General features: G+C 39.8%; 1 protein-coding gene across 1 annotated transcript in view; it reads left to right on the top strand.

The window, feature by feature from the left end:
- Nucleotides 1-20,634, top strand: part of foxo1a (forkhead box O1 a) — a 31,582-nt gene extending 10,948 nt beyond the window's left edge. The window contains exons 2-4 of the mRNA XM_079482290.1: nt 16,136-16,327; nt 16,406-17,592; nt 17,686-20,634. Of these exons, the coding sequence (XP_079338416.1) occupies nt 16,136-16,327; nt 16,406-17,592; nt 17,686-17,689 (1,383 nt within the window). The 3' untranslated portion in view covers nt 17,690-20,634. The remainder of the gene's footprint in view (nt 1-16,135; nt 16,328-16,405; nt 17,593-17,685) is intronic.
- Nucleotides 20,635-26,879: the final 6,245 nt, after the last annotated feature.

The raw sequence follows: 26,879 nt of genomic DNA, 5'->3' as shown, positions 1-26,879 counted from the left end.
AAGCTTAAATCTGCCGCTGAGTGAAAGATGAGGCAGAAATGCTGATAACTGTGACTGATGGGGCCACCCAGAAAGATCACAGCGGCCACCACTCAACCAGCTACACTTTGTCTTGTTTTGCCTGTTTTGGTGTCGTTTTCTTGAGAATTTGAGTGAAAGAGACAGAAATATGTGTGTTGACGCTAGCGTTTGTGTGCAATAGTACATTACAGCCGTCACTTTTATGAGTCCGCTGGCTGCTGAAGCCCCAAACCGCAGGCATTACCCTCTCCTCTGTTGTGCAACTCCTGCCCTAAAGCGATTTAACGTGGTGCCTGTCAGACTGGCCCACTATTATGACAAATAGACACACAGTGCCCGACTCGAGCTCACACGAACAAACGGTCCTCCTCACGAACGACATACCTTTCTACACAATATTCAAAGTAGACCCAACTTCCGTGTCGACAGAACCACGAATGAAAGTGCATTGAATATTTAATTCGGGTTTATTTTTGTTGCTAGACCGCTAGAGAAGATAGACAGCCTTTTATTGTTTATCTGGCCTGCAATGTGGGATTTCCTTTGACATCATTTACATATCGGTCTCCTTTGTGTCTGCTAACAGTGGGTTTGTGTAACTGATGTAAATTGATTTGTGTATGTAACCTGTTTTCGCCGGCTCCCTCGAACCCTGCGTGTGTGTGCGCGACGGCTTTTTTGTGATAGTGAATTCCAAGGCCAAGCCGGGAGGGCAGATTAAACGTGTGCCCACATGTGCATTTTGTTTCAATGAATCATTCATGTCATGTCGGCCTGGCATTAGAGTAAAAACAAGTGGCGGGATTTTTGAGCCTCTGTTTTGTTTTGGTTCCCCTCGGTGCATGTTGTTGATGTTTTCATGACCAAGATTTCCATGCGTCACTCTCTTCCTTTTGCCGGCGCTGGGGTTTCCGTGATTCATACAAAACTTGGAGCGAAAAGTTGGAACGACATCTCAGTGGAATGTGTGCCTGTGGATGTTGCTTTTAGTACAAACACGAATCATAGTATACTGATTGTGTTTTGTCCAAAATCCGTGCAAAAGACAAGGTTTAACCACATAATATTTAGTTAATCTATGCAGTCATTAAAAACAAATGACAAAGAGATATTATATTACATATAATATTAAATGTTGTGTTATATATTTATATAAAATTGTATATAAAACATGTATATACGTTTAATATAATTATTCTAGATATTATGATATTATGATTTTTTAAAGCCTTGACATTTTCCTTATTTTTATATATTATACAAGCATCTTGAAATGTATTTATTTCTTTTACATACAATTGAAGAACATTTACAGCTGTTTTGGAACACACAGCTTGCAGTGAGATTAATCGAGAATAGTTTTAGTCACGCTATGCACATCCGTTGCTTTTTTCCTCAACTTTAACAGGAAGACATTGATGATGTCATCACTGAAGGTGCTGACACTGACAGCAAACGATGGACCACTTCCCGTTTCTCTTATTTCCCATCAAACACTCCTTCATCCACCACCCCAGCTTTCCTTTTATCGTTCCCTTTCCAATGTCTTTCCTCTTCCACATTCCTCATCTCCCACAAGGAACCGTCGGAATGTTAAAGCAGTTGCGGTGGAATTTGCACAAGAGGTCTCTCGGCTGATGCCTCGTGGAAGCCAAGACGAATTTAATTCAACGTGCAATTAAAGCTTGGCCTCTGATCTGCACACGTCTTAACTTGATATGAACCAGAACATCCTGGGCTCTGCTTAAGTTACTACAAATCATCATATTTAGACACTAAACACCTTCAGTCTTAAACTCTCAATTACTCAGTGAACAGTCAAATCACAAACAGGACGAAACTCACAAGGTCAAGTTTCACTCCAAAACCGGAGGAAAAAAACTTTAGGAAACGTTATTTTTAGGAACACTGAAGAAATAGTTAAGCCAAAGATTCACAATTCTCCTAATTTACTGATGTCATAAGAAGATAAAAAAGAGATAATTGAATGAATATCAGGTTGGGTGTATTCACTACAATGGCAGCACGATTTTACTGTTAATATGTTTAAATATCAGCCTGTTTTTCACCGAAAACTATAGTTGTATTTAGAAAAGGATCAGCAAGCTACACATACTGTTCCACTGAAATTCTTGGTTCCTTTTTTGTTAAATTAGGTCAAGATGTACTGCCATTGCATTGAAAGTATCCAAATGGATAGTCATTGAATCATCCTCTTTTTTCTTTATCTGAAAAAGTCATAAGGGTTTACAACAACTTTAGTTGTATAAATGAACTACATATCAATAGGAAAAGAGAGTAATAAACTTATTTTCAAATAAAACACAATTTCGTTTTTCTTTGGTTTTGGGTAAAATGTGACCTACATAGCCTACTAGACAAATGCATGCTATCTGTTTCATCTCAAATCTGGTGAGTGAAAACACTTCTTAAATTGACCAAAAAAGTATTTTTAAGCATTGTTCTTTGTCATTTCTCTGGTAATTTCCTGCGTCAAATTGTCATTCTCTTCTGTTCACGCTTACATTAACAGTGCATTGCCCGACCTAGATTCCCCTTCGGTAAATAGTTCACATTCTTACACCATAAATGACTTTAGGACATAAGTCTGGCTTTCAGCCTGGGTGCGGCGCATATGCTGACTCATGATCATAAGCATGACTAATGCATAACAAATATAAAAGGATTTCACAACGCAGACATAACAATTAAAAGTGTTAAGTAATTAGGATCTTACACATTTCTTGGTATCCACGCTGGTGTGACTGAATAAATCAATAGTACGTCGTTAGTCACATGTTTGCGCAATAATAAACTCATTTACTCTGTCATCCTCGGCCGTCTTTTGTTTGCCGATGATATTTCGATGACTTAACAGCAAACCTCAGACCTGCATTGTAGTTGTTTTTTCGATTACAGGCAATGACGGCATTAAATTGCAGTATCACCAAATACTGTAGCAGCATTAATGTTAGTCATGTTTGATAAACGAGTTGAATATTCAATAGAGCTTACATTCTGAAATATAATTGCAGGCGAACCACCTCCGAGATTGCGTGATAGCTTCCAAAACATTTCAAGAATAGTGTTTTTTTAAGTAAACGTGTTTCCAAAACCATTAGCATTCCTCTTGTTCTCTCGATTATTTTCCTTTATGTCAATTCCATTGAGGTTGGTCACCACTGCCAAATTTAGATATTTGTTGAATTAGCCGAAGTGTAGTCAAGGGGTTATTACAGATCCTGATGGGAACTACACAATCGCCTATATTACCATCTTGCGTGACAGTTAGCCTGACTGAACGTCTACGGCGCTCAAATAAACTCTCTTGCGGCCTGGCTGCAATAACACCCTAGAGGCAGACATCTGTTAAGGGCTGCGCTGGACCCCTTTTTCACGTAGCTATACTGTAGCTAGCGCTCGGACCCACCTCTGAAACCCCACCCCACCTCACCTCACTGAGATAAAGTAGCGTGTCAAACCTACACAGGTTCTTTTCAAAGAAGCCACTTTTTGCTGAGAACGCTCTAAAATATCCGCCCCTTCCCTCCTTGACATTACAAACCTGGCTCTGTCCGTACACAGGGGCATTCTGTTGACTGTAAGTCGATGGCAATAGGGATGCTCATGTGATACTTGTGACCCTGCGGATGCTATTAAATGCTCATTTGGTGGAGAAATCGGTTTTAAGTAGTTTTAATGTTTGCGGTTTGTTAACTGTTGAAGGTGTAAGTGTTTTCTTTTAATAGTGCTCGTGCTTTGGAGGTGTATGTAAAGCCAGGAGTATAAAGATCTGACTGGGAATCAAAAGGGTCGTAGGTTCAAATCCAGTGAACAGCTGATATGCATCTGGGAGAAGTCTATTTGATGTCTGTATTTACAGCTGCAAAACACTTTTTTTTATTGTTTGTTCATCTGCAATACCTCTCTGTGACGTCTCATACAGACATCTAGAATTGTCTGTAAGATGTTTACGGTTTGTAATGTGTGTATACCCTTCCTTTTCTAAGACGTTTATAGGATGTTTTTATGAAGCAGATGTTTTAGAGATCTTTATCAGACATACAGACGTACCTGTGCAATCTTTGATCGTTACGGTATGTTCTCAATAGGGTTGTATGCAACAGCCATGTATTTGTGCTATTCAGATTTCCATTTATGCTTTTATGCTGTCAAAGTAACAATGAATGCTAATGCTCCCACCTGCATTAAACACTAGCTTGCTCCAGATACTGTAATACTTCACTTTGGAGACAAGGGTCACATAAATGAAGTCACAAATAGTCGTGGAGCTCAAAGCACGTATTTGCCTTTGACCTAGTTCAACCTTTTTATTTTTACACCCTCTCTACCCTCTTGCCATTTAAAATAAACATTATCTCCCATCAGAAAATGCAAGGCCAAGTTGGCACAGGGCCTTCACTGCAGATTCGCTAAACCAAACCACAACATAAAGGTCACGTCGATGCATTTCCTGCCAATGGGGGAGTAAGCTGCAAAATGTGTGAGAAAAGAAGTGTGAGAGGTGCTATATCTCTTTTCTTCTGAAGCGGCCCGGGCCTGGCTGCAGTCTCGGTTTGATTCATCACCTGCGCTTGCTGACGTCGACCTGATTCGCGGGGTAGCCTAGCATGCTCGACACCTTGTGGCCTAACCGCACCTACCACAGAACTTTAAATAAATAAATATATAGAATTGCTCTACTTCACAAAGTGCCTGTGTTGTTTGTGCACTCCTGAGAAAGGTCACATAGATTAGCGATTGAATCTAGCTTTTCTATAGAGCGAGTGTTTAAGATCAAAACAGGCCATGTGTTTATAACGCTAGGGTGTTTTCAGTCAGAACAGCTGCACAAATGTTCAACGGAAATTATATTAAGATAAAGGACCTTAAAATATGCCCCATTCTAGACTTGTGGAAGCTCATTGTTAGGAATGGTGTTTTTCTCAACGTAGGGTATGCTGTCAGAAATCGACTTGTTTTGAAGGTTTCCTTTTTTCCTCCCTTTCTCCCGTTTTCTCTGCTATTGAATGGCTGTATTTTGATTAGGAAGAACCCGTCCTCCAAAGACAGCGTGTACTACTTGCTCTTGTGTGGTGGACTCTGGCTCCAATGTTTTTGCGCAGAGCAGTGACATTAGCTGGATCCGTATCAGCGCTAGCCAGCACTTCCTATGCTAATACAATGGAAAGGAAGTCAACTACTAGTGCACTCGACTGCATTGCTTTTGCGATTTGAAACCCTGTTAACCTTCCCTCCATCATTCTGTATGCCAACAATGAGGCCACTGATAGCAAAACATATACCCGTTCATACTCACATTTACACAAGTTAAAGAAATCGTGATCTTTCGTGCTGATCTAAGCATTCCTTGTACAAGACAAAGGTAGCTAAAGACAGCTTGATTAGCGAAATGTAATTAGTTAAAAAAACTTGACTTACTTTACATTATTTAAACCATATTTTGCTCCTTGCTATTGCTAGCGAATTCTGCTAGCCAGGCTAGCAGCTTTAGAAGCCGGGGAAGTCTTTATTAGAAAGGTTGTGTGTTCACAACCTTAAAAGCAAGATGATCAATATTTTATGTCTGTTGATTAAATGTTTTAAGAATTTAATTTTTTTTAATTTAGCATATAGAAATCCTCAAAGCTAGCATGCCTTAAATAGAAGCATCAAAACTCTAATTGTAATATTCAGTTTTGTAATTCACAGGTCTAAGACAAATATTTTACCATTCTCACCATGGTCAATCATGTTGACCACCCACTTAAGAACCTTGGTGGTCCAGTTATCCATTGTTTCGATTGTAATATAATAAAGCTTTGCTAACTGTACAGACTAGAGCAAACATGATTTATGCACATCTATATGTTTTTAGTTTGCATAACACCAAACGTCATGATTTTTCCACACCAAAACATGGAGTTTTTGCCACTAAACACTCAAGAAGTTCCTTTTGGCAGATAAAGTGCTCGGCTAATGCTCAGCTAGGTTAGCTGACATTGTTTTGGTTGTGTGTACCCAAAATCTTTTTGCAGATGTGAGGGGTGTAGATTGCCAGGAGCGCCTTAGTCATGGCAGTCCGCCTCATCTTTTCGACCACATATGAAAGCTCTCTGCCTACTCCATGGCCTGGGCAAAAACAAATTATAAATTGAAATACTATGGTATATACAGGGTTCAAAATGTCTTCTGCAGTAGTTGTATTACCTCAAGACAATGCAGATTTTCCGTTTTGGAGTGTTTATTCTAAATGAAAATATTTGTATATGTTTTTTTGAAAGCTACAGCACAAGCACACAAACATCATCCCGTTATTCCTGCATAACTGTGGATTCACAATAAGTTTGCCATGAACACACAAACACAGCTGGACTTCCGTACAACGAACGAATTACATTGATACATGCCCTTTGCCTTAAGCTCGTGTTTGGGTGTGCCCCCTGGCTGAGTGCATCAAGCACACATCTCATACATCTCGTTTTTTGACAAGTTGATCATGTTAAGCATGAGAAGCCAGCACATATTACATTGTAAAGAAGTCAGACTGGATGAAATAAAATGTTCCAAGTGCTTAATTTCACTACGAAATTTAAATTTACAACCTGACAAAGGCTATTAAACATTTTCAGGTTGCAAAATGTTTAATAGCAAAACCCAACAGTGGTTACACACTGATCGAGTTTGGTGGAAATTAGCCTATGCTTTCATTCTGACTGTTCGTTTTAAACCACGAACACTGTCTAACTACACATTTTGTGCAAGAAAGTTCCTAATTTCTGAGGATAAAGCTGGTGACGTTTCGTCCTGGAGTTCTCCTCACATAGGAGTAAATTGGATTGAGGAGCAGCACACTGAACGCTCTGTCTAGCGGATTTCTCCTTCCCCGAAATTCAGTTAGCAGGAGCTGACGTAACAGTGTGACACAGGTTTACTTTTGTGTCGCCGCCTCAGCAGCACGAGCGGGTGATCAGCTGGCCCCATCAGGCGATGTGTGTGTGTCAGCGCCATGTCTCATGAGCAAAATTGAGGATGACGAACGGGGGAAAGGAAAATCATTAGCGTCCTAGCAGAAATCGCTCGGTATGAACCCCTCGGTACGAAGTTTCACCTCATAGACCAAATCATTTACAACCCATGGCGTAGAGGCCACTGCAGACTTGGACATACGTTTTTACTGTCAGAAGAAGATTCCCCATTATGTGACTAATGGTCGCATAAGGATCCTAAAGTATAGTTTACTAGACTGCTGTGGTTTTAATTCCGAAAGCAAACACCACATTTTCTTTAGACAACAAAAAGTTTGAATAAACTATTAAAAATATATTTAAAGTATTTCTTTACTTAATTCCACCCAACTTTTCAAACCATGGTAGTTTGTTTTTACCTCACTGACCACCATTCACTGATGTCCACACTGGGATTTCCTCTTGACCTGTCACGTTTCCTTAACCGGCTTTCCTTGGCAACACATTGTGGTTGCCAGGTACGTGAGGATTGTAATGACGATTGTCATTTCCGCTTCTCCGGATGGTTCATAATGAAAGGAGACATGTCAATACGACAGGACGCCAGACGCTTCATATTTCCCCATCTGCAAACCGTTTAAGAGCTCCGCTGTATTGACTTTCAAAAGTAGGCCAGTGTGTATTACCGTGATTATCCTGTGTTGGCTGCGATAACCTATCAAAGTGCAAACAAAGGGATTCAACGCAAGCTTGGAGAGACACAACTGTCTCTTTTGCACAATAACACTGGAACGGTTATTAACCCCAGACCTTGATACTTTCATATGAGCTGCTCGTAATCGACTGAAATATTAGGCAAAAGTTTCACGGCGCAGCCAAGGTATTCAAGCTCAATATGTCTTGAAGGCACAAAGCGGATTAATTTCGGAGTGCTTCAAGTGCGCCAAATAAGATCAGGCCAACCAAAAATAAATCCCAAGCTATAATGGTTCTCTTGCAACAGCGTGAGCCACGATTACAGGCTGTGTTCTTTATTTGGAAAGAGGCGGCCCACAAGTCTTGCGTTTAGTTATTGATTGGATGTATTGAGTTCAGCTGGGGTCCAATATTTCATTTCCCTGGAGTGAAATCCAAAGGAGACAGATTAGAGGTCTGGCGAGATCTCAGCTGGACCTGCTTCTGATTTGAGAAACATTCTGATGTTGTGAGTCAGACGGCCCCACAGACACCAGAGTCAGTCAGGGAGAACAGGGTGCATATCATCCCAAACTGGTTACTTCTCTTATTCTCAAAGGCTTTTATTTCTGTCCACCTGTTTGAGAACAACACTGAAACATCACCAGGAAGACTGTATGTGTGGTATTGTGTATTGCTCTTCTGGAACTCTGTTTGTGTTAGTGTGATTGCACTTTAATGTGGCAATAAATCAATGTCTGCTGCGTTCAGAGATATACTTGTGTGGGCGTCTTATCTATTCCCGTTTCTTTATCATCTATGCGCTCTGCGACTGCATACTCTCCCTGTTCAAAGACAAACCAGCGCCCCGCTCGAACAGATTATATGAACTTCTGACACCCGTTCGCAGGTTAAGACGTCTCTGGCACACACCCAGAGACAGCCGGATAAATACCAACAGCCGAACGATAACTTTAAAACGGACAGAACTTGGCACAGTTATTGTTTTTGGATTTCCATCGTGTTGCCAGCTCAGGGAATTTCCTTGTTTATTAATAATGCATAATTTCATATCAGTGAATGACACACCGGCAGAATATTCTGGGGACATCTGGGAAAAAAACGAGCTTGAAAATGGTGAGCCTGGTGACTCCTTTTTTAAGTTACAGATGCCAAGTATGTTGGTCGATAGGTACATTTTGTTTATTTTGTTGCAATTGCTAGTATGCGACAGGTCCTAAAACCTAAGTAACAGAAACAGGACATGGCTAACATTGTTGTATATTTGGACAAAAAAAGAATTTCTCTACACACTGTACATCTACAATGCTGTGAATGATTGTGATGTTTGATGTGTGTGGGTGCGTGTGTGTGTGTGTGTAGGACAACAACAAACAATTTTCTCCTAAATGTTTCATTCTAGGATCTGGTGGCTCTCTACTTCCTTCAGTCAAAGCTATTATCTCTCTCTCTCTCTCTCTCTCTCTCTCTGTAATAATGGGCTGAGTGTGCACTTTTGTATCTCAAAAACTGCCTTGATTCCTTCAACCTGTGAAGTTTGTTCTATGAAGACGTAATGATGCATATATAGGGCCTTAATTTTGCGTGTTTAATTCTACAAATCTTTGACTAAAGAGATATTCGAAAAGAGAATGTGTGGTATGAAGAAGTCTCAAGGTTTTAACCCCACATTTTTGCTTAAAGAGAAAATAATGTTTGTTGTCTTCTGTGTTGCCATGTATGGTTTTTAGCCAGTTTTTCTGGAAATTAAATACTACAAATTGAAATGTGTATTTATTTTCTTACATTTTGCAGTTGTCCTCAAAACACATGGTCTAAAGACATTAAAACCTTCACTTTAAGATTGACTTTGGGTTCTTAAGACAAAATTACATTTGTTGTATTTCTATCTCTTATTGTTTTTATTCTTTGCCCAATTAAATATGGCATTAAATAGAGGTTCATTTTAACTAATATCTTCGTTGACTTGGTTCATCAGAAATGGGTCCCCCATAATGTGTTCTTGTGAAGTGAGCTCGTCTTATTTGATGTCATGTCTGCTTTGAAAGCCACAAGCAGATTTTTGAAAGTTTGATGACCTCAGAGTCAACACAACCCATGAGGTTATAGTATTTGTGAAGACGTCACACATCAGGTTAGCGGTCAGGAGGAGACATGACATATGTTGACTGGCGTCATCTTATGTTGACTGTCTTTTATGCCAAAAGAGACTTGTGACTTGACAAAATGTACTAATAATTACATTTGCTGACACAGATAAACTGATCTAAGTCTACACTTATTCATATATATTTCAGTAGATGCATGTTCACCCATTTGTTTGGTTGAACAAGAATTAAGAAAAGCTAATCGTTCTGGAGCACCTTTGGCTTCCATTGAATATTTTTCTACTACGGTAGTCAATGATGTCCCAGAAAACATTTTCCTAAATATCTACATTCACACATATTTGGAACAACTTGAGGTTGAGTAACTGAACACAGAATTTTCCTTTTTGGGTGAACTAATACTACCCCTTTAAAACATGACCCAACCTATTTCAGAGCCTTTACTTTCTGTTCAAAAATAGACAACAGTCTGACAGTCAAGTTAGTCAACAGATGCAAAAGGTGATTCAGGTCTCTCCAGGATTAACACGTTGAAATGGTTGGGTTTGTTTTCACCTGACTCCCTCACTTTTGAGACTCGGCCTATACTTAGTAAATGTGAGACCTGCTGAGCTAGTGATGAGCTAATGACAGGTCTGGGCGCTCTCTCCGTCTCCTCCTAACCGCACTCACACATTCTTAACGTCTGTCAGCAGACACCAGACCTGTCTTCACCAGACATGACCCGACACGAGCCCAAAGCTCAAAACCGACGCATAATCAGACCCCCGCGCGAGCGTCGTCTCTGCAGCCTCTCTCGCTTCTCTCCTGCAGATGTGGCACGACGTGCTCACCCACGGCTGCGCGAAACCGCTTAGAAGTCCCAGTGAGAGTGAGGTTATCTCATCTACGTAATTGCGTGCAGTTTATCTTATTTCTTTCAGGTTTCTCTGACGTCTGAATATGAAGGGCTGGCTTCATCCAGTAACTCAGCTCTCTCATGTGGCGACGTCTGAGTCACGCTGGCCTCGGTTCTTCTCCATCATCTCTTCCTGTGAAGTTTTTCATTTTAAAGTGCAGACGATGTGACATTTTATGTCTTCTGTGAAACTTGCTTGTGCGTTTGCAGGCCTATGTTCCAGATGAACTTTTGTGGAGAACAAATCGAATGACTACGGTTTGGTTCCATTTGATCTTCAATGATTGCATTCATTTAATAGTCAATATAATCGCTGTGTATTAACCAAAATACTTCTACTTTTGATAGATAAAAAAGGATAGTAAAGAGAGGACCAGATATTAAATGGGGTTAACTAAAGGGTAACTTGAGTGTTGAAAGGATGAAACTCAGGTCACCTGACAGGTAACCACACAGACATATTTAATAGGACAATTAGTCTGACGGATCTAAATTTGTTTTGACTGCTACATTACAAAGAACAGACTTGTGAAGTCACTCATGAATCAGACTAGATGGTGCTGCTACGCATACTGTATGTTTAAATGCGTAACTAGCAAGTAAACACAGTTTGTATTATGAATAGTATGTAAACAAACATAAAAGCAAATGTTTTCAAACTGAATTACAGAACCGGCTGAGATTCAGAAGCCTAGCTTTCTTCTGTAAATATTGAATGCTTAGAAAAGGAATGAGAGGACGGACGAGAGAGAGGGAAAGAGAGAGAGAGAGGGAAAGGGTGAAAGCTGTAGAACAGTGTAGTCTTTCAGGCTCCTTGGAGGGTAGGACTGAAGTAAGAAGAGAGAGAAATAGAAATGGGACTCTATGTCCTTGGCTTTGCTCTGTGCCCCGAACACATGACCTCCAGCTGCCTGCCTGAGCTTACAGTGACATACACAGACGTACAGTTACTGCGTCACATTAAACCGCTTACATTTTTACCTACACGTGCATGCAGATGTACACCACGATCAAACAAACCTGCTCCAGAAAAAATACGGATGACCTGAAGAGCGGTCTGCTAGCATTCACATTCATCTGCCTTGTGGGGATTTTATCTTACTTGGAGCGTACCTCTTAAAGACAATATTTTTGATTAAAACCCAAAGAGGGTTTATGTTAGATGCCATAAAGAGTTTAATTTTAGTGAATTTATGCTCTGTTTTAATATGTGTTATGCACAGATTTTCAGCTTTGAAACCCATTTACATTAAAAACATTTTCTGGAATCAACAAGAGATTAGTTACTAAATTTGCGAATGCGAATTTTTAATTGTAGGATTGCAGTTTTAAACTAGTTGAATAGTTGGGGCAGTGGCGTGGGCTCAGGTCTGGCTGTAGCAGAGCTCCCTGGGTTTGTGTCTGTGGTCTGTAATGCTTTGTTTGTTCTCTCTGGAGTGAGAATGGCTGTGGCTGGCTCCAGTGCTAAACAGAAGTCTGCCAGCGTGGGGAGGAGTGCAGCAGGGCACCTCTGTCTCACCACCCCCAGCCTGGCTCTGTGGCAGAGCATTCCAGTCCTCTGCGCACACACAAATACATGCTCAAATACACAACCACTGCTTCCTGAAAGACAGGAAGTGAGGCCGGCTTCCTGTGACAGTCATCTTTCATGTGGTCACTTCCTGTGTTTGGCTAATGCTATTGACTTTCTTCATTGTTCCTGCTACACGGGCTTAAAATCTGTGTCTGTGAAATCTTCTTTTTGTAATAGCCGTGTATTGGATGGTGTGATGCCATGTTTACATTCGTGTTTACATTCTAAAACCTGGGCATTTTTTTATGTTATGGACTGTGTGTTAAGAAAAATTGCAATGGTAATTTAGTTTGGCCAAATTATTATGATTTGTTATTCTTGATTTTACAACTCACTGCTGTCCTTCTGAAACCTTGTACATCCATATTTCGTTCCACGTAGTTTTGTGGTGAATAGTTAATCACAATATGGCAAAATGCATAAGTAAATTTCTGGTTCACACTGATTTGAATGCATAGCTGAGCTGTTGCTAGGGTGTTTTGTGTGGTTGCTAGGGCATTCCCGAACAACCGCTATACTGTTACTGCCTGGCCAAAAGAGCCCAGCTATGGATCATTTTATTATTCACCAACCTTTTTGAAGATGTTTTATTTAATTACTTTTCTTAGGTATTATTTGAGGTATTATTCATTTCCATAACAGCAAGAAAGAAACCCCAAAGTTACAAACCAAAGTTTAATATATATTTTTTTAAGTATATATGACCAACAATAGTAGTAATGCTTGCCCACACTATTAAATTTGGAAACAATGGTGTTGTGGGAGAAACTATAGTTACCGTAGTAAATACTTTTAAGGGATGGATAATAGTGCACTGTTCTAAATTTGGAGTGGCATTCCATTGTATAAAAATTGACCTTCAGGACTTCCAAAAATGATTAATATAATAGAAGTTTTGCACAATTTAATGTCGTTGCATTTTTTCGCCATGGTGACGAGCTTTTCATCACTGCAGCACAGTGCACCACAAAGTAACACAATATAATATAAATATACACATTCATGCTGTATATCAAGATTTGATGAATGTGCACAGATGACACATTGTGTCCCCATAACATTCAAAAATTGCTCCGTTTTATAATGTTGTGTCATTGTGTGTACTGTTGTGGTATATGTGGAAGGCAGTATTGTTGCGAACCCGAGATTACAGGATCTCCAAACAACAGAAAGGATGGTGGAGGTTTGGTAACCACAGACATGAATGTGGATTGGGACACCATTGCATCCCATTTTCTGTGTACAAGAAGAGATAGAGATAGATACTATCGGGCAAGCCGTCATTACGGTTGAACTTTGAACGCAGTGATTAGCTGGAATGTTGAAGTTCCTGTGTTCTCCTGACGCTAATACATCAACTATTGTCAAAACAAGCTAAAAATGTGTCAATCGGGAAGGAAGCTGAGGATTTGCACACAGGATGAGCGTGCTTTGATATCGTTTGGGTTCTCTTTGTCAGTTTTTGTCCGCTTGTTTCTGGGACATTCTGCGCAGTCTGGAACGGCTCATTGACCAGTGCTATTTAAGGGACACGTCTATGCATATAGTGCGACACTCAAACAGGATAAATATCCATCATAATATCTCTGGTCTTTCATCGTTCTTAAGTAACGTCAGAGAAACCGGCATTCCATTAGTTCACCACTAGGTCACGAACACTTTCATAGTTGGAGTTCACATCCAGAGGACTGGCAACTGTGGAATACACTGTTCTGCCAGACTATTTCCTCTCAGAATGCCACGTTCTGTCTTGGTATTCCCCAGACCCCCCAGGCTCCTGTTCTTCATAACCTTGTAAAAGAAACAATGAGGAAATCTTCAGATGTGGTTGTGGTTAAATTTGTTACCGAACACACGTTTGCGCACCAGCCAGGCTTACTTACCCATAGAGCCATTTCACATGACATGCAAACTTGTGTTTAAATGTGAGGTCACTGAGTTTACGCTGCTGCCATGTGTGGAAACCATTTTTCAATTGGGGATAGATGGACTATGTTATGGTTAGCTGAGCGACATAACTTCAATTGGTGCTGTTATGCTTTAGCTTTTGGTTGCGTGTAGCTCATGAGAGTCTTTTTGCTTTTTCGTGTTCTGGGTTGCGATTGATTGAACTTCTCTTTGTCAGCGGTTGACACACATTGGCCAAATTTGCGATAATTCCCTGCTCATGGACCATCTGGTGCGTATTGGTATCGCAGGCTGAAATCATCAGTTTTGATCTGATTTGTTGGCTTTGAGCAATTTGAGCAAGGTTTTTATTAGGATTCTGATTATTTTGCTATTGTCGGTATTATCTGGAAGAATAACTAGTTAAAAGCTGTTGTGTCCAGAATCAGATTTATCTGCCTGTAAACGTAACATTAAAGAAACAATGGTGATTGGATGTTGTAGGTCAGATAGCGTTTCCAAGTAGGCAGTTCTTGGCCAAAATAAGCTTACATGTGGACCATACATTATGCTGATGGTAAACGTCTGGCTGTGCAACCCTTTGAGAGACTTTCACTGTTTTGAATGTTTGTTTCCTGGGCATGCTCTTTCTTTCTCTTAAGCATGTGTTTATAAGCACAGTGTCCATATCTAAAACATTACAATCTAGGATTTGTGGACCAGATACAAAAAACATGTGTCTCTGCATGTGCCTCATGAAGCTTTTTAGTTCACAAACAACCGCAAAGACCATCTTAAGCTGCCATCGCATCCTGGAACTATCCATTAACAAGTCTAAATTAGACGCAGGAGGCATTAGGCCAGCATTTCAAAAAGCCCCCATTTTCCTCATGTCTAGGGAAAATGGTCTTAATGATTATGATCACCATGACAACGTAGGTAATGGGCCTATGTCAGGCTCAATGTTTACCTGATTTTGGCAGACATTATGGGATGTAGAGTTTTCAGACTCAGATATGTTCGAGGCTAAATCTGCACACAACTATTAGTTGACAATAATAGAGAATCAGACAGGGAAATAGATGTTTTGGTGGTCTTTATGACAGGATTCTATTTTTGTGATTTATTACTGTTTAATGAATTCAGAACATGTATTTAATAAAAGAAATACGTCAATGCTTGTTTTTTTCTGAAGAATTATTTTGTGGTAAATTGCTTATTTTTTGTAGATAAACAGTAACTTTTATGTTTTGTATGTACTTATTTGTATATTTATTATACCAATTTAGAAGCTAAATTGATTTTTCTCTCAGTTTTAGTTTAGTATTTTTTGTTAACATTTTAGAGCCTCGAATTAAACTTATTTCAGTTTGTAGGCATCATTTCTCATTTTCGCTTAGTTTAAGTATTTCAAATAATATTTAGGATTACATTTTATTTATTTCAATTGATAATATTGTTTTAATAGTTTTAGTTTGAGCAAAAGACAGTAAAGTTTAATTCTGAGAGTTCATTCAGACGATTTGGCAAGATAGCTTAGCATGTGGAAACATAACAAATATATGTTTAGTTGTTTTTTGTCATGACTAGCCATTGATAACTGAACTTGGAAAAGGAACATCAATAAAAAAAAGGAAAAATATGCTTTCATAATGCACAATAAAACTTTGAAGGGATTCTTCTATTGTATTTTCACATACCTCAGAGACAAATTAGCAAATATTTGGTCCAAAATGTTTAAAAGAATGGCCGACATTCGAGGAAAACTGTCCCCAGGTCTCCTTTGAATGACAGAAAATTATGCATCTAGCTGAAGGAAAGGTTGAGTGGAAGAAAGAGGAGGTGAAAAGAAAAGACAGTTTTAATAGAAAGCAGCTGCTGTGAGGATTTGCACTCTGCTGATTTACCGTCAGAGGGGAATTTACGGGAACAGGGCAAACTTCGAACATAACACTCACTTTCTCTCTCCCTTTCTCTCCTGTAGAACTCGATCAGACACAACCTGTCTTTGCACAGTCGGTTTATCCGTGTGCAGAATGAGGGGACGGGAAAGAGTTCCTGGTGGATGCTCAACCCTGAAGGCGGCAAGAGCGGCAAGTCGCCTCGCCGCAGAGCCGCCTCCATGGACAATAACAGCAAGTTTGCCAAGAGCAGAGGACGTGCGGCTAAGAAAAAGGTAAAGTTGTAACAAGACGCTGATAGAGTGCAACATTTACCTCACCACTAACTAACTGATCTCCGTATTTATTTATAGCTTGCTCTTCAGGGTGGACCCGAGGGGGGTGCCGACAGTCCCGGCTCCCAGTATGGCAAGTGGCCCGGCAGCCCGAACTCCCACAGCAACGACGACTTTGACGCCTGGACAGCTTTCCGTCCCCGCACCAGTTCCAATGCCAGCACCCTCAGTGGGCGTCTTTCGCCCTTCATCGATGATGAAATTGGTGACTCTGATGTCCACATGGTCTACCCAGGCCCTGGGTCCGGGGCAAAAATGACCTCCACCCTCCCTAGCCTGTCTGAAATGACTGGTTCCCTCGGTCACAACGGTTCTGAGAACGTGATGGAGAACCTTCTGGATAACCTCAACTTGCTCTCACCCAAGAACCCATCAGTGGGGTCTGCCGGAGGGCCTGGATCTGGATCCAACCAATCCTCACCCTCCTCGCTCATGCAGACCAGCCCTGGTTACTCCCCCTACAGCTCGCCAGGTCTCAACCAGCAGAACCAACAAGACTATCGCAAGTGTCTCTATGGCCAGACAGGGATGGGCAGCATTTCCTCCATGCCAATGCAGACTCTGCCAGAAAACAAGCCCACTTTTGGTCCCAGACCAGGATCCATGAGCCAGTTTAACTGTACAGCAGGGCTGCTGAAAGATCTTTTGACATCTGAAGGTGAGCCTGTAGAGCTCATGCCCTCGGTGGACACTGTCGTCTCCCAGTCAAGTGGAGGATGTATGCTGCCGTCCTATAACAGTGCACGGAATGAAATTATGGGAAGCAGCCACGCCCTATCTCACCCGCACAGTATGCATGGACAAGCCCCGCCCTTGTCGGCAGCAATGAATGGCCGATCGTTGCATCCCTTGACCCCCATTGGACACAATATCACTGCTGGACGCCTGGGAAGCATCAAATCAGCAATGCAGATGCCTTACGGAAGCCATCTCGGTGGTGGGGGAGGGCTGCCACCCTACTGCAGCGTCAACGGATATGGCCGCAGCCCAGGACTGATGCACCACCACCAGCAGCAACACTTGGAGAAGCTTCCGAGTGATCTGGACGGCATGCCTGTGGAGCGATTCGAATGCGACGTGGAATCCATTTTACACGACACCCTCATGGACGGGGAATCGCTGGACTTCAACTTTGACCCCATGGCCACTCAACAAGGCTTTCCAGGGCACAGTGTGAAAACCACCACTCACAGCTGGGTGTCTGGGTAGGAACATTTTCAATCAAATGAGGGGTTCCTATCAATCAATACACTACAGAATTTTGAGTCAATGCATATAACATTGTTTTATTCTTTCAGGTAAAAACGCTCAACTGGAAGACGGCAACCTTAAGTGGCTATCCACACCCATCCAATCCTCTTGTCAAGGACGCAGGGCCTATTATTCCTTCTCTTTCTTCAGCAGATGAGGTCATGACACGACCGTACACTGCCAAACACGTTGGCTCGACGTGGAGCTCATTTACAAGGAGGCTTTTTCTAAAATATTTGGACTCAAGTTTTAAGTGCCAAACCAGGTGCCTATGCTCCATAGCCAAACTGACAAGCTTTATTTCGCTGCCTTTTTCTCACTGTAGAGAATCAGTGGTCCAGTCAGGGCAACCGCAAATCTGAGGCCCTTTCATTTGCTGCAACACACACACCAATGTTCACATTCAGTAAATGTTTTACAGCCACATTGAGGGCAAACTGTGACACGGTTAAACCACCAAATCCAACAGCAGGCATTCAGAAATACAATACACCTCAGTGATACGCATGGTAAAGGCAAATTTTCACCGTTTTGTTGTCAGTTCAAAATGATGACCTGCAATTCATGCTGATGGTTATAATGCATTCTTATTGAGCTTCTTTGTGATTGGCGTTATTGGGAAGCAGAACTGGAACATCCACGCAAGGAATTACTGTAAATAGATTTATTTGGAAAGGTCCTGTTGATTGGGTTATCTTGGAAATTAGATATTCAAACATACTTCGCATCACAACACTTTAGTTTCTGTCCTGTCAGCGTATTTGACGTAGAGCAGACACACTACGCTTTCGAAGAGGGTGTTACTATAAACTAGTGTACAGAGAGTTTACACAATGATATCAACAATCAGGGCGACATGTTTCATTTTGTTTTGTAAATTGAAAACTGGATCCGACATCGTACATTTCAGTGGACTTACGCTGAAGGGCGTTTCTCATCTGAACCGTGTACATCTTTCTACATCTCTTGTAAATACATGAAATATTTCAAAAGCATTTAAAGTAGAAACATGGAGGGTTTTTTGTATTTTGAGAATTATTCGTATGTCTGTTCTTATTGGCTCCAGTTTGAGATTTTTGAGATTAAGCTGTGTATAGTGCATTTAGACAAGGTTAAGGGACAAATCCAACATTTTTATGAGTATTTCACAAGTGTGTTCCTACCTTTGGTCGATCTTCTTTGCTGTCTTTTATGTCTAAGGGTAAGAGACAGGACTGTGGAAACTTTTTTGGATTTGCTCTTAAGCCTTTTTCACCCCAAACCATTTTACTTTGGCTGATGTACATTAGTTGAGAACTACAGCGCTTAGGAGATTCTTCAATGCCTTTGCCGCTGTATTTCTACAGTCCTCTACATTTTAAGAAAGTGTAGAGAGTTATTGACTTATTTATTTGGCTGAAGGAAAAACGATGTGATTGATTCATGTCACAGTGTATCATTTACACTTTTATCATATTTCTTTTCTCTTTCAATTTGCAGGAACTGTGACGTACATGTACTATAAGTTTGTGGTGATCACAAAGTCACAAAAATGCTCCACCATTATGCTCCTTATCGTTGTCTTTTTTGACCTTTTTATTTTTTCATCTTCTCACCTAGACTATTTTTTTTGCACATGTATGCAATAGACATTTAATGTTTCAAAGTGTCTAGCAAATACTGAACCAGGGTATTGATTGCTCAATAATTAATTGAAATTACTTTAGTATTATAAAACAAATATTGAAAAAATTAACTAAGTGAGGGTGATCGTTTTTGGCCAGTTTTATTTTTCTAAGGTTTAATGGGTAACACTATTAAAAAGCTGTCCTCTCTATGTACGTTTTAATATTACAGGACATTTTGTCAGTTTGGTTTATATTCATGCGATGTTTTGCTGGTTAGCTCCACCCACACTGACTTCTCATTGGTTGAAAATTCTAATTGTATACTCAGCATCAAACGTATACTTATTGGATTAGATTGTGGGGCGTGGTGCAGCAGTTTCACTTTCATTATTTTGTGTTGCCCTTGGTTAGGACACAGTGCAACTAAGTGTCCGTAAAATGCCAGATGTCTTAAATTCACAATTGTCACATTATTGGATTGATTACGTCTTAAATCCGACCCATACTGTCCCACACAAAATAGGGAAAATACCAGATATTCTTGAATAAAATGACTGATGATCATGGACACAGCGCACAGAATCTAACACGCATCTGCTTTGTGAATATGACAGGTGACCCCCACCTATGCACATCCATATACTTTAATAATAATTTAATGTCATCTCCAGTTTATTTTTACTGAGATCTTTGATATTTCATGTTTATAAAGCCGTGGAGTCATGTTAATGTCACAGTTGTTAGTTCATAGTTCTAAAGAATATGAAGTATATTTAGAGAGTAGAAGAATATTTACATGCAAAGCTTTTTGTACACACACTGTTATTCTTGTATTTAGCAGCAGTTTGTAGAAAAACATGGAAATTGCTAAATGAAAAAATTGTAATTGAAGACAAATTTAGAAAAAAATCATTATGTTTCTCTGAATTGTGGAGTTTGGACCAATTTTTATGAAACAAAAACTATAAATGAAAATATTGCACTTTGTCTATAGATATAATAAGTTCTCCAAGAGAGACATGAAGATAATCTATTTTAAAACAAACTGTTACATTTCTTAACTTATGTACAGAAATCATTTGATTCACAATTAAATGATTATATAACAAAAGGTGCAATTTGTTTATGTAGTTGATAAAGTAATAATCTATAAGAGAAATGATATTGAAGACATTGTTAAGATGACATGCCAATACTGACATATGTACATCATATCTACATTCTTTTAGTTTGTCAGCAGTGAGCAAACTGTTTGTGAAATGTGAGGCCATAACTCTGGTTTTGCTGTTGATGCCTATTTTGTGCTTGTATTTCCATACAAGAAACTTGCTATTGCTGTAAAAAGCCATGTGTATATAAATTATGTTATATAAAGATGAATCAAATGTGACTGTCTCTTTTTATTTTTTCAGAAATGTACTTTCAGTGCAGAAACTGTGATAAAAATCAAGGTTATTACATCTTTTCTTGTACTTTTCCGAAACACATGTCGAAATATGATCGTTGTATTGCTTAAAAGTGAATCTGACCTTGTTTTCTTTGCAGTATGAGGTCTGAAAAATACAGCGCATTTCTTTATACGGAAACGGTGCTATAGACGGTTACATTTTAACAACATAAAGAAACGTTACTGCGTATGTGCACTTTTGTAGAACTTTCGGTACACATTCACAAACAATAGAGCGTCTGTAGATTATTTCTGATAACAGGCAAAAGAAACCGTTACTTGGCTAAACTTGTCTCTCCAATATTCTAAAATCTAGACTCTGATACCTAGCTCAACCCCTAGATGTCAATGTGCCGTACTTTTTCTTTAAATGCATCAAACTACAGGACCCATTCAACAAATAGTTTATTTAATTAAATGAATATACAACACCCTGGTCACCCCAAAGAGTCCCTAAAGAACCACTGAAGCATCAAGATATGGCGCTATATAGCACTAAAAGTGGTTCCCCTATGATCACGATCAAAGAACCCCTTTAAGTGCTATATAGCAACTTTTTTTAGAGTGTGACATTTTTTTACCTTAACACATAACTATAAATAGTAATGGTTTCAAAAATGGTCTCCTAATTTTTTTCAGTGTTAAAAAACACTGGAGCATATTGGCGGTTCTCCCTAAAATAACTTTCTCCCTTTGTCAGAATGAACCCATTCACCTCACTTCAGGTTTTTTTCTGGCTCCTCCTCTGTGCTGAGATGTGATCAGCTCGGGGGTTTCTAAAGCCAGATGGTCCTGTGGAAAGCAATCGTGTGAAAAGCTGTAGGGATCTTTGTCCTGGCTTTGATAGTAAAGGACGCCAGGAAAAAAGTGCAAAACTGGCACTTTTTTTCTCCATGCACTTCTCTCCAGGTCTGGGTGTTGGATTTCTATTATGGTTCTGGGTTCCAGCTGGGCTCTCGTTGCTGGAACGATCTTGACGTTGTGCCCCGATCTCCCTGCTGTTGGAAAACACCCAGCCGAGAGAATGATCTGGATCCAATATCCAATATACTCTCTCTTAAAGGGTTAGTAAATCCGCAAATACAGTATCATTATTCACACGCATTCATCTCATTCCAAACCTGTATGACTCTATGACAGAACACAAAAGAACATATTTTGAAGAATGTTGGTAACAAACAACATTGACCCCACTGACTTCATAGTATGAACATGAAACCACAGAGACATTTTTCAAAATATCTTATTTTGTGTTCCACTGAAGAAAGAGTCCCGTTTTCTAAAACACTCTACTCCCCATTTTTTATTACTGCATTAAATATCAGTCTCCTTCTGGAGTAAATGAAGACAGAATGTAAATTTTCGTGGCACTATTCCTTTAAGATCCTACAAATAATGGACAGAATAAAAGCCCAGAAGTGGCCATGAGCGGGTCACTCAAGGACTTGCGTTGGTTTTGGGGAGAAAACAGGTGGTAAAGCTCAATGCAATATGAGAGCTGGCATTCTGTACTTTTCCTCACAACTCTCCTGAGTTAAGTCTCGCTTCCCTTCCCCATCTCGTTCCTTTGCTCAGCGGTGTGGTCCAGCGTTCACTTTAAGCGGCGTGTGTTGACAGGGGAGGAGGAGGAAGTGGAGGAGGAGGGACGCCTCCCCATTGAAGGCCTCTCATGAGCATACTCCTGTGGAATGCAGTGCGTGTGAGTTCTCTCTCTCTCTGTTTGTGTGTGTGTGTAAGATTGGTGTGGACGGCAGCCAAAGGCATATATGGCACGTATATTACAGAGGGCACCAAGCAAAGCAGGCAGGAAAGAAGGTTACACGAGGACACCCAGATGTGAGGCTGGTGCAGTCTGGAGTCTTTTAAAGTGGATTTCTTCATCAGGCTCCTGTGCTCTTTTTGAGCAAAATAAAAAGATGGGTTCTTCTTCTGGCACCTTCTAATCCGTTTAGTCAAAATCAGAAATTGGAAAGTCAAACTACATCGTTTCCTCTTTGGTTTTGTTTTACTGGCACTGCATATTATTTAAAGGGGTCATATGACACGGCTAAAACGAATAGTATCATTTGTTTTAGTTGTAATGCAATGTGTATACACGATTTAAGGTTAAAAAACCCTGTACTTTCCACATACGTGCATGTTTGTATCTCTTCTTTGCTCCGCATCTCCGAAATGTGCAGAATTTTTACAAAGCTCATCGCTCTGAAAAGCGAGGTGTGCTATAATTGGCCAGTTAACCCATGCTTGGCTGAATACTGCAAGCGTGTGACAGAAATGTAACGCCACTTACCATATTTGGAACATCAGGTACGCCCACCTTTCTTGCGTATACATTTGGGCGGTCTTAGTCAAAATATACCACGAACTGAAGTAGATTTGTGGGGGTGTGGTTACACGAGGCGTTTCTGGCAGGTCTGTGTGAGCATTCGCTTTTAGATAGAATTTATATTTTGTTCTGACACTTTAATTTTTGCCATTTTACGTGTCTAATACATCCATGGGCAACTTACAACACACCAAAGACACATATTCACGCCATATGACCACTTTAAACGAGGAATTTAAGGGATAATTCACACAAAGATAAAAATTCTATCATCATTTATTTACCCTCACTTACATTTACATTTAGTCATTTAGCAGACGCTTTTATCCAAAGGGACTTACAGATGAGGAAACATTGGAATCAATTATAACAACATAGGCAACAAAATACATAAGTGCATCAAACTAGTCCATTAAAGCCTAGCACAGTATAAAAAGCTAAGAATAGTGAGGTTAGAAGGTTTTTTTTATTATAAAGAAGGAAAGAGAAGAGAATTAGGAAAAATCAATCAGCGACGTGTTGACGGAAGAGATGCGTTTTTAGGCGTTTTTTAAAGATGGCAACCGAGTCTGCTGATCTTGTAGCGGTACCACTAGTCGTTGTTCCTTTGCAGACCGCAGTGATCTGGCAGGAACATAGATCTGCATTAGCGAGTGAAGATACGATGGTGCCGATCCGGTGTTGGTCTTGTAGGCCAGGAGCAAAGCTTTGAACTTTATGCGGGCGGCAACAGGGAGCCAGTGTAACCAGACGAAGAGTTACATGCGCTCTCTTCGGTTCATTGAAGACCACTCTTGCCGCCGCATTCTGGATCATGTGGAGAGGTTTGATTGTGAAAGCAGGAATTACTTACCCTAATACTCATGTATTATTTTACTCTTCTACTGTGGAACACAAAATAAGATATTTTGAGAAATGTCTCTGTGGTTTTACAATGGAAGTCAATGGGGTTCAGTGGTGTTTGGTTAACAACATTCTTCAAAATACCTTCTTTTGTGTTGTGCAGTAGAAGAGTCATATACTGTTACAGGTTTGGGTGACTCAATTATGACAGAATTTTCTTTCTTTGGGGTAGAATGATCCCTTTAACCCAAACATGACAATTCAGTCATAGTTTACTCACCTTTGTCCAATCATTGTAACTTTTCCTTAATTAAAACAAAAAACAAGAAATGTTACCGTATAATAAACATAAATGGTGATGGAGTCTATACCCAACGTTTTTGTGTTCCACAGAGCAAAATTTGGGGTTGGGCAGACATAACGCTGAGTAAATGATGACAGATTTTTCCTTTTTGGGTGAAAATGTACAATTCCTTTGAAAGTTAATACTACACTTCAACAAACAGTAGGCTTTGTTAAACATGGCATATATCTTGTTTTGCACAAGTTAAATTCTAGTGTAGTGTTAAGGGTTTGTTCAAATCAAGTGTGAGAAACGTAATGACTCCAGAAACATTAGAAACATTCACATTCACTGTCAGAGTTGAGCATATGGATGACACAAGCTCTATTGTAATTAAAAATGGCAAAAACTTAAAATGTGATTGCTTTTACTAAGTATATAACCCCTAGAGGAATCAAACTAATGATATATATTCAACACATTATTAAAGTGATAGTTCATCCAAAAATTCAAATTCTGTCATCATTTACCAGTATACATTATTTTGTTCTGTTGAACACAAATGAAGGTTTTTGTAAGAATGTCAACCAAACAGCTCTTATCCCCCATTAACTAACATAGTAGAGACAATAAATACTATGGGAGTCAATGGGGCATGAGATCTGTTTGGTTGCTAACATTCTTTCAAATATCTTCCTGTGTTTATAAGAACAAAATAAATGTATACAGCTTTGGAACTATCCAAAGAATTTCATTTTTGGGTGAACAACCCCTTTAAAATCTTTGTGTCAATTTTTCATAAGTACAAAAGTATCATGAATATCAGAACTCAGGAAAGCAGAAACAATGACCATGTGGAAACTTACTTCTATATTGGAATGTTCCAAGTCTGAATATTTGTCAGAAAAAGATAAACGATTGGGAAACTTGAGAAGGACTCATCGAATTCATCGGCAGTCGACTGTTAAAAGTAGTCCCTTTAGGGAAGTCGATGCATCCGGCAGCCATGTTTGAAACACCTCCGCGTAGTAAAACACTGACTAAAACCAATAACATTTCTAACCAACATTAAACATGATATCAATTGTATCAAATGTTTGTTTTTTTTAGCTCAAAATGTGCTAAAAAACACCCTTGGCAAGCGCCTCACAAGATATAGAGTCCCTCCCAAGAGGATCGATAGTCTTTATTGATTGCTGATTGGCTCTTTTTACATGAAGGCGGGGCTTCTTTTCTATTCAACGTTGCATTTAGCCCATTCATATTTAAACCAGTGACACATCTAAATGTCTAATATCTATTATCTTTGTCTGCATGTGAAAGCTGGTTGGGACTTGGGAGGCGATGGGTTTAAAAACCTTGATGACATCACCCAATAATAATCTACATGTATAAACTTTTCAACATGTATGAACATAACAGAGTCAGTTTAGATTTCTTGTTGACATCTTTAGATCCAAAATACTGGAGGTGCAAAATGACTCCAGGGTCAGGCTTTCCCAAACAAGGGCTTTGAAAGTCACCATGTCATTTGTGTAGCCATCTTAGCAGCAGTCTGGACCAGTGTGGTGTACGTTATATGATGGAAGTCAGTCTGCTAGCTGGAGACGCTGAGCTGTCTCGTCCCGACCCTCCATATGGAGCGAGTTACGGGTTCTGAAAAAAGCAGTCGGCCCCGAAATTACACGAGCTCTGCCAAGAGCAAGCGTACTGTAGCACATTCATCAACTCCATTGGAGAGAGAAAGAGATGAAAAAAGAATCAGATCTAGTGAAGAGAGACGAGGCGTGTCTGACTGCCGTCCTCATTTGACTCCCTGCTGGTGTGAAGATCGCCCGCCTGGGTAACAAACAAGTGCACGATGAAATACGTGACACTACAGAGAACCGGAAGTGACACGTTTGAAAATCTGAGATTTGACCGATTTGTGGATAACAAGTATATTTAGAACCGTGCAACAGCTAATTGACTCGTGCATCTTAAAGTTGAAAACACAATATTTAAATAATCTCATTATTAGGCATGTCTTTCTTTGTTTGTGAAGCACGTGTTACTAGTTTTAGTTTTAAAATAACAGACCTTGGAACATCACAAATTGCAAATCAGAATTACGTAAGTATGGCAAAGCGGCGTGTAATAACATGCAGTACAACACAAAACATGCTTTTTGGATATTGACAGTATAATTCACATTTGTTTGAAAAGAACTCAGACATTCGTTCAAAGTTTTCTTTTTGTGCTTCACCAAGTCGATAACAGCCAGAAGGTGAACTATTCCCTTAAAGTATGAGAATGCAGTTTTGCAGGAAACTGTTCCAAATTACATCCCACTTGCCCGTGCACCTCAGGGGGGCTATTTGACAAATATAGAGCTGTAGAGAATGAGATGTCTTAGTATCACACGTCACAAAGCTAGTCATAATTTTAGTGCTGCTTGACCGAGTTAATGTGTAGTCTTAACCGCCTGTCATTACATCAGGTGAAACACACGCTAGAAAGCAACAAATATCCTTAAGAAAATGATTAGAGAGGCAGTTTCAACTGTTAACCAATGCAAGCGCACAATTCTGATCCTCAAACAAGGACAATTCATTGTACACATTTTACCCATAATGCTCAAATTTACTCTACATTTCATACTAAGAAAAATTATGGAAGCCTGTATGTATCATATAGAGCCATTATACAAAAGGATGTAATACACTTATGCTTTCTTGTGGTTAAATAAAAAATAA

Source organism: Barbatula barbatula, assembly GCF_947034865.1.
Source record: "Barbatula barbatula genome assembly, chromosome: 19".
In the NCBI taxonomy this organism is placed as follows: Eukaryota; Metazoa; Chordata; class Actinopteri; order Cypriniformes; family Nemacheilidae; genus Barbatula; species Barbatula barbatula.
The sequence above is the reverse complement of the archived record's forward strand: the minus strand, read 5'-3'. Positions and strand labels throughout refer to the sequence as shown.